Source organism: Acomys russatus, chromosome 23 (assembly GCF_903995435.1).
Source record: "Acomys russatus chromosome 23, mAcoRus1.1, whole genome shotgun sequence".
Classification (NCBI taxonomy): Eukaryota; Metazoa; Chordata; class Mammalia; order Rodentia; family Muridae; genus Acomys; species Acomys russatus.
In genome coordinates this window covers 53380396-53393675 of record NC_067159.1, presented here as the reverse complement: position 1 = coordinate 53393675, position 13280 = coordinate 53380396, and the positions used below count along the sequence as shown (strand labels likewise).

General features: G+C 46.6%; 1 protein-coding gene across 1 annotated transcript in view; it reads right to left on the bottom strand.

Annotated features, from left to right (window-relative positions):
• Positions 1 to 13280, bottom strand: part of Pigk (phosphatidylinositol glycan anchor biosynthesis class K) — an 86853-nt gene that overhangs the window by 29531 nt on the left and 44042 nt on the right. Inside the window, exon 10 of the mRNA XM_051165488.1 lies at positions 6344 to 6428. Within this exon, the coding sequence (XP_051021445.1) occupies positions 6344 to 6428 (85 nt within the window). The remainder of the gene's footprint in view (positions 1 to 6343; positions 6429 to 13280) is intronic.

The window sequence follows — 13280 nt, the reverse complement described above, 5'->3', positions numbered from 1 at the left end:
AAAATCATATTATATTCACAAATTTTACATCTTTTTTGTTTGTTTGTTTTTCAAGACAGAGTTTCTCTGTGTAACAGTTCTGGCTGTCCTGGTTGGCCTCAAACTCATAGAGATCCTCCTGCCTCTGTTTCCCAAGTGCTGGGATTAAAGGCATGTGCTACCACCACCCAGCCCAAATTTCACATCTTAACTCAAAATCCACACTTTGTTTTTTAACATGGTTTGATTTTCAGGCCAGCCCCTGGGGGGTAACTATGAAGCACGCATTTCTCCCTCTAGTGTCCTGACAGTAGACCGCACTGCTGTATACAGAACAGAGAATATGGCCCGGGGACGCAGGGTCACAGACCGCGTTCTCTGTATGCACCTTTCTGCTGTTTCTCTTAATGTCCTGGTACTGTGAGCTAACAAACTCCTACAGGCCTTTACAGAGCAAAGTCCCCACACTCTTAGCACATGAGTGCTACCACTTGCAAGCCCTCTTATAAACCTTGGTAAACACCACCACTGTTGGCTGGTACTACAAGTTGGGCAGTAAGGCCCTTGGTGGCCTTGAGGGATCCCTGCACTCCTCAGGCAGCAGGAAGAAGTCTGAATCCAACAAGCACTGGGGTCAATGTGCACGCAGCGTTAGTATGCATTAGATACAGTTTAGTTCATTTTTCAACAAAACTACTTACAGAACTTGCAAACATTTAGAAGAAAGTACAGTGTGTCAGGGGCTCAAACAGAGGGAAATGTAGGAGAGGAAAGAAAAGGAAGAGAGAAACCCTGAAGACAGGGTGGCCATACAGAGCCAATGGCAGCAAAGGCACTCTTCTCTCCCTGTCTCCACTGCTTTTCTCAGAAGCAGCCGCACTGCTCACTAATCTCACTAGCTAGGCAACCACAGACAGAGGAATGACAAGTATTTCCAGACCTGCTGTGCACCTGCATCTGTGCATTTCAGCAGGAGTGACACTGAGAGCCACATGCTATGAACCCATGTCAGCCACACTTTATTACCTACACTGTGACCTGTCATCCTAGAGAGAGCAAAAAAGGGACAGAGAAGACTCTGGATTTGAGTGTCTTTATCTGCAAGCAGCTAGATTAAATTTTCTGCTGTTAGGCAGGGACAGGGAGAAAGAAAAGAGCATTTAACTGATAAAATAAAATTCAATTATTTAAAATAAAGAGAGGGGAAAAACACATTTGTTCTACTGAGTTCTGGATGTCAAAGCACTGCTTCCCGTGTCTGCTATTGCATGGTAGTGTGTGCCCAGTGTGCTACGGACACTGTGCATGTTCCCAGGGTGTTACAGACACTGTGCGTGGTAGTGCATGTTCCCAGGATGCTACGGAAACAGTGATGTAGTGTGTGTTCCCAGTGTGCCGTGGACACAGTGAGTGTTGTAGTGTGTGTTCCCGGTGTGCCGTGGACACTGTGAGTGTTGTAGTGTGTGTTCCCGGTGTGCCGTGGACACTGTGAGTGTTGTAGTGTGTGTCCCCAGTGTGCCGTGGACACTGTGAGTGATGTAGTGTGTGTCCCCAGTGTGCCGTGGACACTGTGAGTGTTGTAGTGTGTGTCCCCAGTGTGCCGTGGACACTGTGAGTGTTGTAGTGTGTGTCCCCAGTGTGCCGTGGACACTGTGAGTGTTGTAGTGTGTGTTCCCAGTGTGCCGCGGACACAGTGAGTGTTGTAATGTGTGTTCTCAGTGTGCTGTGGACCCAGTGAGTATTGTAGTGTGTGTTCCCAGTGTGCCGTGGACACTGTGAGTGTTGTAGTGTGTGTTCCCAGTGTGCCGTGGACACTGTGAGTGTTGTAGTGTGTGTTCCCAGTGTGCCGTGGACACTGTGAGTGTTGTAGTGTGTGTTCCCAGTGTGCCGTGGACACTGTGAGTGTTGTAGTGTGTGTTCCCAGGGTGCTATGGACACTGTGAGTGCTGTAGTGTGTGTTCCCGGTGTGCCGTGGACACTGTGAGTGTTGTAGTGTGTGTCCCCAGTGTGCTGTGGACACTGTGAGTGTTGTAGTGTGTGTTCCCAGTGTGCCGTGGACACTGTGAGTGTTGTAGTGTGTGTTCCCAGTGTGCCATGGACACAGTGAGTGTTGTAGTGTGTGTTCCCAGTGTGCCATGGACACAGTGAGTGTTGTAGTGTGTGTTCCCAGGGTGCTATGGACACTGTGAGTGCTGTAGTGTGTGTTCCCAGGGTGCTATGGACACTGTGAGTGTTGTAGTGTGTGTTCCCAGTGTGCCGTGGACACAGTGAGTGTTGTAGTGTGTGTTCCCAGTGTGCCGTGGACACTGTGAGTGTTGTAGTGTGTGTTCCCAGTGTGCCGTGGACACAGTGAGTGTTGTAGTGTGTGTTCCCAGTGTGCCATGGACACAGTGAGTGTTGTAGTGTGTGTTCCCAGGGTGCTATGGACACTGTGAGTGTTGTAGTGTGTGTTCCCAGTGTGCCGCGGACACAGTGAGTGTTGTAATGTGTGTTCCCAGTGTGCCGTGGACACTGTGAGTGTTGTAGTGTGTGTTCCCAGTGTGCCGTGGACACAGTGAGTGTTGTAGTGTGTGTTCCTAGTGTGCTGTGGACACAGTGAGTATTGTAGTGTGTGTCCCCAGTGTGCCGTGGACATAGTGAGTATTGTAGTGTGTGTTCTCAGTGTGCTGTGGACACAGTGAGTGTTGTAGTGTGTGTTCCCAGTGTGCCGTGGACACAGTGAGTGTTGTAGTGTGTGTTCCCAGTGTGCCGCGGACACAGTGAGTGTTGTAATGTGTGTTCCCAGTGTGCCGTGGACATAGTGGGTATTGTAGTGTGTGTTCTCAGTGTGCCGTGGACCCAGTGAGTGTTGCAGTGTGTGTTCCCAGTGTGCCGTGGACACAGTGAGTTTGCAGTGTGTGTTCCCAGTGTGCATGGGCTTGGTGAGTCTGCCACACGTCATTGCACTGGCTCTCACAGCCCGTCTTCATTCTTTAGCTGGGCTCCCTTGAGGACAGCCACTGTCCACTACACACCACGTACAAGGCTACCCTGTGGCATTCAAGAAGGGCAGCAGAGGGTCACAGGCCTTGTTTCCTGGCTCTCTCCTTGAAATAGGTGCTTTTAAGTTTCCAAACATCTTTATTAAATACTGGCACACCACAGCATACACCTTTTTAAGTTCAGTGCTTACAGAGCTGTGCCATAATCACCACTACGTTCAGAATATTTCTATTACTCAAAAAAAACAGAACAAAAACAAAAACAAAAACAAAAAACCACCAAAAAACCAGAAAAACAAAACAAAAAGACCCTGTATCCTTGGCAGGGAACATCGTGTCCCCTCTCCTTCAGATCTGGCCAACCTTAATCTACAGATGTGGCAATGCTGGCATTTTATGTCTGACCTCGCTCATAGTACGAGGCTTACAGCTGATGAGGCGGATCCACGCATCAGGTGATATGCACCTTAGCCCTTTTGCTCAGTACTACTGTGCTGTCTGGATGTGCTTGCTGTATCCTGCTTACCTGCCACCAGCGGGTCAGTGTTGGGCAGTGTCCACTTGTCCATAGGCTGCTGCAGAGAGCATCTGTCTTTAGATCTCTTGGGCACACAACTATGTGGAATGACTGGGGCAGGTGAGAACTCTGTTTAACCTTCTCAGAGACTCCCAAACTAAGTTCAAAACTGTAGTTTTACTTTATTTTATTTGTGTGTGTGGGGGGGGGAGGGGCTGTGTTCATGGGACATTCACAAAGGCCAGAAGAGGACACCATGTGTCTTGCTCCCTGCAGCTAGGCTATGCAAACCCCTGCAGTGCCTGCTCCTCACAGCTATAGCACTGAGTGAGAACTGAAATCGGATCCTTGTGCTCAGACAGAGCGCCAACTCCACAGCCCTCCTCCCGAGACAGGGTTTATCTGCCAGCTTGATAGGCAGTAACTAATCTCAACGAATGTATAAAGTGAACCCGTGGCATCTGGGGCCTTTCACTCCCTGCCCACCTGCGCTCAATGCATCCAGCCTCTGAGAAACTCTCAGAGTTCCTGTATACTGCTCAACTGACTCTCCTCCCTCTCTATAGCTGTAGGTGGGGTGCATGCATGCAACGCAGCAATCCCTCTCTACTGCATCACATCCCCTCAGCTCTCTGAGACCCTCTTACAAGCACCTGTCTTCTAAGCTGGTGGTTGCTATGACATGGAAAATATTCTATCTTTATGGCTCAGGGTTGCTGGACACTAGAGGTCTGTTCCACCCTAGTGTTTCCTCATAGTCACAGGCTGGTAGATCAGACACACACAGGCAATGAATGGCTAGGAAGGGAGCCAAAGGCAGCCCATGGTAATCTGACTCCAGCTCCACAACATTCCAACCTTCCCGCAGTTACCTCAGTCCTAGCCAGTCAAGAGGCCTTTGCAGAACATTCCATGTAGGGTGCAAGTTCTTCAGCACAGGTGACCACTAGCTCATAAGGTCATCTGGGTCCCCAGGTAACTGACCTACTCTGGGCACATGTGTTCTGCTCATAAGGGCACCATCACCCTTCCATATCTGCACTAACTCCAAGGGATCTGACACCCTCTTCTGGCCTCTGGGGACACCCATATTTATGTGCACATACTTACACACAGACACACAGGGACATACATAATGTATATGAACCTGCTGGGAGAGTGCAAAGGCGACCATGTCTATTACAGACCGCCACAAAGGGAAACAACAGAGGAGGGATGACACACCTGCTGTTAAAGGTGGTGTTTCCTGCCTATGTCTTAATTTTGTTTAATAAAAATAAGTTCCTATTATGCAGAATTTCTTAAAGATTGGGACTTTTTTTTAATGACTGATCATTCAGTTTTTGTTTTTTGTTTGTTTGTATTTTTGAGACAAGATTTCTGTGTAGCCTTGGCTGTCATGAACTTGCTTTGTAGACCAGACTGGCCTCGAACTCACATCTGCCTCTGCCTCCCTGAGTGCTGAGATTAAAGGCACACACTACCATGCCCAACTGATGATTCAGAATTTTAATTATACTTTTTATAATTTCGTGTTAAATTAATACCATTTCTTATACTAGGAAAAAACCCCAAATCTAACATTTTCACCAGGGTCAAATGTTTTACCTTGAATTGTTAGGGAAAACAGGCAGTTGACTGGCCCTTGTGCATCACAGCAGCGTTCCTGACACCTCCTGTGGTCAGCTGTCTTAGAGGCTAACTCCTGCTCTGTGCTCAGGTCTTATGCTAGGTGCCAGCTCTGGGCAGATCCTACTTACCTATTCTGAGCAAAGCGCTTTCTCAGTGCACTCTCACTGTTAAAAGCATATTGACTTGCTGCCTGCTCTGCTGTTTAATTCATCTATGCTGAGAGTCAGGCATGAAGACAGAATTTTAAATGTGACATTTGTGGACTGTTAGGTCATTTAGGCTCCGACAATCTAGGAATTCCTGACATATAAACTGGACTTGATTACCATACACAGATGAGCCCCCAGAGGGGCAGGTTTCCAACCATTTTTAAAATTCATGCAGAATTTTAAAATTGAATTTTTATCTATACAGTGAATTTTTCAATTAAAGCCTCTTTCTTTTAATAAATGTGAACTAGCACTACTAACAAACCACAGATGCTAAACCAAAATTCTTCTGACTAAAACAAAACAAAACAAAAAACAAAGAAAAACACAGGAAAAAATTCTAGTACTAATATCAACACCAACTCTGAGGTGTTCGGACACATGAAGATGCTTAATGTCTCCAACGTCTGAGAAGCTGAAGATGCTTCTAGGCCCATGGGCCAGCCAACAAGCTGAAGAGATTTGATTCCTGCCGAGCAGGGCAGAATGTCCGTGCTGTGGCAGCCACAGCACAGAATCCACGTTCAGTGCTCACAGCACGGCATGTTCTCAGAGGATCACTGCACAGAAGGGTGACAGAGTCCTCATAACTGGAAATGAACAAAGCGCCCAGTGACCTTAGAGTGATGCTCCACAGCAGCTGATAATGAGGAAGGTGGAGAGGAGCCGCAGGACAGCTTCCTCTCCTCAGCTACTCCAAAAAGCGACACTGATGATTCATTTTCAGCCTCCTCAGCGGGAACCACATACAGTGGTTAAAACTAAACTTTTCTGATATGCAATAATGCATAAGAGGTTTTATTACCTGGCGTTTCACTGGGAGTTCTAACGCTACACTGCACACTGCCTTCAACACTGAGCTGCCAATAGGAATGCTCACCTAAGGGGGACAGCCAAGTAGGAAGAATGTGCGAGCCCACAGCACGGTTAGCCAGAAAACCCTGATCCTGAAAAACCTCACTAAAGCAATTATCTTCTGTGATTAAAAAATCGTTTCTTTCAAAAGAATCAAATGGGAAGCAAACCTGGTGTATTATTTGAGCCACCGGCAGCTGCTCAGCATACTTGAGAGGTTCCGTGAGCTCCTCGGCCATCACGTCTTCCTTAGGACTGGAAAGCAATCAGAAGACACATTCAGGTAAAGGCCACTGGTACACGGCAGGCATCTAAACACGCAGCGCTGGCATGTGCTTACCACGTACCTAATGCAACTTTCAGAAATAATGTTTATTGATAATTGTGAAAAAGCTGCCAAATGAAATCACAAGGATTTAAATGACACCACCAGAAAAGTGTAGTGTTTAGACTACATGTAATTGTGTGATGAGATTAGCTGATGCCACTGACTGTCCTGCCCACCCAGCCCCACCCTGTTTACTAGAGACTTTTAGCACTTAAGAGCCCTGTGCTCATGAAGGGCTGGTTTCTCAGCAAGTGTAAAGCCAGCTTTAAGGTCTAAACTAGAAAAATAAAATAAAATAAAATAAAATAAAATAAAATAAAATAAAATAAAATAAAATGATAAGCAAAATTCACAGAACGCATACTAAAGCGATAGGAAATACAAGGTGCAATAGAGTGGACCCTTTACCTTCCAGCTTGTTTTTATTAGGGTCTTTTGTTAGCATGCAAAGTACTGGCCTTTCCTGTGACATTTTCACATACGTATTGTCCTTTTGTTGCTGTTTTCACTCCGTACTGCACTCGCCCACACCCCTCCTTGTCCACCCCTTTCTCCTAGGTAGCCCTTCTGCTTTTGGCTGTATATTCCACTGCTCTCTCCTGTCACTTCCTGAAAATAAAAAATTAAAAGTCTCCATGTATTTTTTTAAGTTACTGACCATCTTAAAAAGAAAGAAGCCTGGATGGATATATAGACCTAACTGCATCGAAACATTCTTTGACCCCTTTTCCTACACACCCTGTAACAATAGTAAAATTTAAAAGCCTAAACTTTGACTTTTCCTGAAAAATCATACAGAATAAGCTTGGCCTAAGACTCAAGACCTGCAATCACAAAGACTATGAAGTCTCTCCCAAGGGGGGAGATTGTACAAATCAATACAAGTGCCTGTCCAAGATTGAAAAGTCCCTGGAGCCATGAGACCCCTCCAGAGCTTGGGGAACACTGAGGAAGATGGAGCAGAAAGAAGGGAAGAGTCAGAGGAAGTGGGATAGAGTGTGGGAAGCTGATTCCACCATGACACAGCCACTGCATCTCAACCGCAAGGCTGGGCCTGTCAGCACCCGCCTGGGAAAAGCTTGTGGAGCTCCACCCTCGCTAGGCCGCATGGGCAGCTAGAAGTTGATGGGGGAAGTTGTCTACAGTACTGTAGCTGTAAGGTGCACACACTTTGTAAACAAATCCCCACTCATGTTCAGCAAACTCCCATAAGGAAACCCACTAGATCACCAGAACAAACAAACAACAAGGGTGACATACACCATGCACGTGTATAAACTGCCATAATGCAACCCTGTTGCAGACAATTACTATACAAATAATGTTAATTAAGACATTTAGTCCCAACACTTGGGAAATGATATCAGGAGGATCAGGGTTCAAGGCCAATCTCGGGGACACAGAGAACTTCTAACACATGAGAACCTGTCAAACAGAGAAATGTTTTAAATGAAAAGAAACTTGTACAATATTTAAGTAACTTCCTAATTTTCACTTTTTTCTTGTTGAACTATTTGAAAGTTGAGACATCATGACAGCCCACGTTTAAATATCCCAGCACTTATCCATCAATTATATATTTGAATCTTTCTTTCACAGTGTCAACACCTTTCCAAGGACAGTGTGTAGTTCACGCTGGAGCTCAGTAGCACAGGGCAGGAACTTCCTATCAGTTCACTGTGTCTCATAGCCGCTCTTGGGTTCCCTGGACATACCTGTCCTCTTCCACATGTTGCACACTGCTTCCAGGAGCTGAGCTGGAGCCTCTGTCCAGCTGGACGACTCTCACTGTAATGCACCTTTAACTTCTATTGCTTCTGTATTATCATGTCTTACTCGGCGGCGCAGGCCGTTTCCGCCCTCTTTACGTTGAGGTGAAGGCCGAGGAGGTGCCGTGAGGGCTGCGGTCTCCACCAATGCTCTCAGCACTCTCAACGCAGAGATTCCGTCTGCGCTCTGAGGAGGTTTCCACGGTGGTTTTAATGTTATTTCTGTTTATTTTCCATTCACTTTTCTAGTCTCAGCACTGAGCTGGACATAATGGGCCTTCTCCACATTGCCCCTCTGGTCTTTTTCCTCCCTCACATTCCAGTGTTATTTTCCTGACTCTTTCTAGTCTCTGCTCCTTTCACCTAACTTTTGGTAATGTGTACCTCCCTTGGCTGCCTTGTAATTTAGCTTTCGCTTCCGAGTTGATTTTGTGTCACTTTCTTTCCTGAGTCCAGTCGGGTTCTACCTCAGACGTCCCTGTTGCTCATCCTTCAGCAGACTGGCCAGGGTGTTCTCTCACAGGGCAGATGCTCCTTTAATACACTGCTCATATTCCATCCGTCCTCACCCCACCAGAGCCCACTGTGTCTGCCTCCTCAGTGCTGGGATTCCAGCTTCTTTATGAGGGTCCTGGGGATTGAACTCGGGTCCTTGTACTTGTGTAACTTTACTGATTAAGCCATCTTCTCAACTCCTCTTTCTATTTTTGCTTTCATTCACTGAAGGTGTCTGTTTTATTCGTGTATTAACTCTGTACGTTGGCTGGAGTCTTTTTCTGTTGAGGATTATTTATGTTGGCTTTCCTGGGATAAGCAGTGGCCATTTATCTGGAGTTGGAAGATAGAGGAGACCAACTAGCTAGCTTGCAAGGGAACGCTCTCAGCTCAAGAGCACCCTCTTCTGTAGCTACAACGAACTGCAGCGTATTTAATAAAGTACAGCAGGTAGCAGCAGAGGAACACAGTAGTATTTTAAATACTCCCTTGCTTTCATAAAGCCCCTCATTGTTGTCATCTGCTTTCCTGTTTTCCTCCACGTTCTCAAGGGCACCGTGTCCCCACCTCCTCCTCACCATGGCTTCTGTTCTCACAGAATCACCGCTTTCCTGAGAGTGGTCCATGATGTCACCAAACTCTCTAATCAACAGCTTAACTCTGAGAAAACTGGTACTCATTTCAACTTACACATGGCTGAAACCCCCAAAAGAACTAAATTTTGTCTCTTACAAATCATTTAAGTTCTCTTTCTTAAAGTCATTCCTTTTACTTAACGTTCTGAGAGCTCTCATACACTCATGGCCTCCAAAGGTGATCTCTTCCATTTTCACTTTCCAAGACCCTTCGCTAAGATCTACTGACGCGATTTCAGGAGCAGTTTCTGACAGGAAGGCCATGCAGTTCTTACGTCACTATGTCTTAGACATCAACGTTTCACCGATACAAGTCAAGCCTGTTTACTGTGAAAGGATCTTGAATCCAACACAGCAATGCTACAATCTGTGACAAATCTGATTAAAATACTGAGCAAACCCTCTGTGTAAATAAAGAAAACAGAACAGGAAAAGCTCACAGAATCACTTTATAATCCCCTTATTTTATGCCCTCATTTTCTCCTTCATACATGCCTAGTGACCTCAAACATTTTCCTTACAATGCTACACAAGCACTCCTAAAACAACACTCAAAAATTACTCACAGTGCCCACACTTGAGGCCGTCTCTGACAAGAGTGCACTTCCTCCCATAAGGCCGTGCTGAACTCAGATCATTCCTGTATAAAACGGCATAGCTTACTGGGGACTAAAGGCCAAAGCATTCTTCTAAGAATTGAAAATAACTGTAAAAACAGGAAAGAAGAGGTGTGGTTCCCTGCTACTAAAAATGAAATCAATAAATAATTCAAAACACATTATCTAGGACAGTAGGAAGAACTTCCATAAGCAGATCCTAAGCCAACATTTGCTACAACCATTGAACAAGACCACACAAACCAATTACTTGAAACTGAAATATGTATTAGAGAAGCAAAGTAAGGAATATATAGTAAATTAATTAAATTATGTATGTGTAACATATGTTAAAGGTACAGAAACATTTCTATTCCTTCCTTAACTGTATTTTCAACATATTCAAGTAATCACAAATGGGTGGGAAACACTTTTAAAGGTGTGCAGTGTCCTCAGCCATTGGGGAAATGCAGATTAAAACCACTTTAAGAATCCATTTCATGGGCTGGAGAGATGGCTCAGAAGTTAAGAGCACTGCATACTCTTCCAAAGGTCCTGAGTTCAATTCCCAGCAACCACATGGTGGCTCACAACCATCTATAATGAGATCTAGTGATCTCTTTTGGTGTGCAGGTGTACATGCAGGCAAAAACACTGTATACATAATAATAAATAAATAAAATTAAAAAAAGAAGAGAATCCATTTCACAACAGTCAAAATGGCCACTGTCAAGAATTCAAGTGACAAAAACGCTGGCATGACGTGGGGAAAAGGACCTCTTCTACATTGTTAGTTGATGTGTAAACTACAATCGCCATTTGCAAATGCCTGAAGGTTTCACCCCCTGGAAACCAGAAAGGGAACCGTGAGAAGACTCAGTTATCCTGCTCATGGCTCTAGACCCAAAGGACCCAAAATCCTACTATAAGACACTTGCACACCTCTCTCCACTGCTCAAATGTCCATCAATAAATGCACCCACAAGGAAACCGTGCGCAGGGGCTGAAGTACTGAGTCGGTAGTTGGAGCATACATTGCTCTTGCATAGGAACCAAGTTTACAACGATCTGTAACTCCAGCTCCAGGGACCCTGATGGCCTCTCCTCAACTTTGTGGGTACCTACACTCATGCGCACATGCACACGCGCACATGCGCACGCACAGACGCACACACATACACACAACCAATAACAACAAATTAAATCTTTTTAAAACTGTGGTACATATATGTCGTGTATGGAAAAAGAAATCATGAACTCTTCCAGTAAATGGAATGAGGCACTCAGGTGTGGCAAGACAAACTCTACATGCTCACACGTACACGGTGATTCGAGCTTGAAGTGAGCTTAACTTTAGCACAAACAGAAGCCAGGAGTCTAGAATGGAGCCTCTAGGAGGGGACATGTTAGGGGAGGGGACATGGTAGATTGTACATAAGGTAGAGAGGCAGAACACTGGGCATGGAAAGACTTTAGTGGGAAGGATACAAGAGTACAGGGAAAATCTGGGAGGATGCTGAGCCAAAGGAAGGGTGACATACATGAAAGTCTATGGGACCCTGCTAGCTAGTAAGCTAATTTCAAAATACAATTTAAAAACAAAGAGTTTACATGGAACTACCCTGCCTGGGTAGACAAGGTGTAGGACACCTTCCTCAAGTTACTGGTCACAGAGCTGCAGGTGTCTCCCAACACAAAGAAGCTCTTGTCATTGCCCGTGGTTGACAGGAAGACCCTGCTCCTGAAGGCATCACATATTTGTCCAAAGGACAGAGAGAATGAACCTCAAGGTGACTGGGATAGCTTTCACACTCAGAAGGTGCCACACAGGCTGCGGGGGAAGAACCGATGCTGCATGCCACAGTAGCGACCTGTGGGGCAGGATGCTCCCGCTGCGGCAGTGGTGGCATGACTGCTGTAGGGGAACCAAGTGCTCTCTGACTAGTTTGAGGCCTGCTCCACAGGAGGGATTTCATGCCTGACACTATAACCCTGGTTAATAGCTCATGGCTAGGGAGGTCATGGGCCTCAGGGGAGAGCCTCCTATTGTCATTTACTAAGTGGTCCTGATGTCAAACTGCCTTTTGAATAATATACTTCTACCCATATACCGGGGCTGCTCCCAGCCCTGAGCAGAGAAAATTCTTTTTTGGCAGAGGTGGAGAGACAGAGTCCTGAGTAAAAGACCGAGTGCTCAGTCCTAAGTGTGTATCCATATAAATCCAGCACCACCACGGCTCAGAGAGTAACACGCACTGTCCTAAGTGTGCATCCGTATCCACCCAGCACCACCACGGCTCAGAGAGTAACACGCACTGTCCTAAGTGTGCATCCGTATCCACCCAGCACCACCACGGCTCAGAGAGTAACACGCACTGTCCTAAGTGTGCATCCATATCCACCCAGCACCACCACGGCTCAGGGTGTAACAGGCACTGTCCTAAGTGTGCATCCGTATCCACCCAGCACCACCACGGCTCAGAGAGTAACACGCACTGTCCTAAGTGTGCATCCGTATCCACCCAGCACCACCACGGCTCAGAGAGTAACACGCACTGTCCTAAGTGTGCATCCGTATCCACCAGCACCACCACGGCGCAGAGAGTACACCACTTCCTAAGTGTAGCATCCGTATCCACCCAGCCACCCCCACGGCTCAGGGTGTACACGCACTTTCCTAAGTGTGCATCCGTATCCACCAGCACCACCAACGCTCAGAGAGTAACGGCACTGTCCTAAGTGTGCATCGTATCCACCAGCACCACCACGGCTGCAGGGTGTAACACGCACTGTCCTAAGTGTGTCATCTATATCCACCTGCACCACACGGCTCGAGAGGTACACGCACTGTCCTAAGTGTGCATCCATATCCACCCAGCACCACCACGGCTCAGGGTGTAACACGCACTGTCCTAAGTGTGCATCCGTATCCACCCAGCACCACCACGGCTCAGGGTGTAACAGGCACTGTCCTAAGTGTGCATCTATATCCACCCAGCACCACCACGGCTCAGAGAGTAACACGCACTGTCCTAAGTGTGCATCCATATCCACCCAGCACCACCACGGCTCAGAGAGTAACACGCACTGTCCTAAGTGTGCATCAGTATCCACCCAGCACCACCACGGCTCAGCGAGTACACGCCTTCTAGTGGCATCGTATCCCACCAGTCAGAGAGTAACACGCACTGTCCTAAGTGTGCATCCGTATCCACCCAGCACCACCATGGCGCAGAGAGTAACATGAAAGTGAGGGTGGCAACAATAAAAGGCTGGAGAACGGG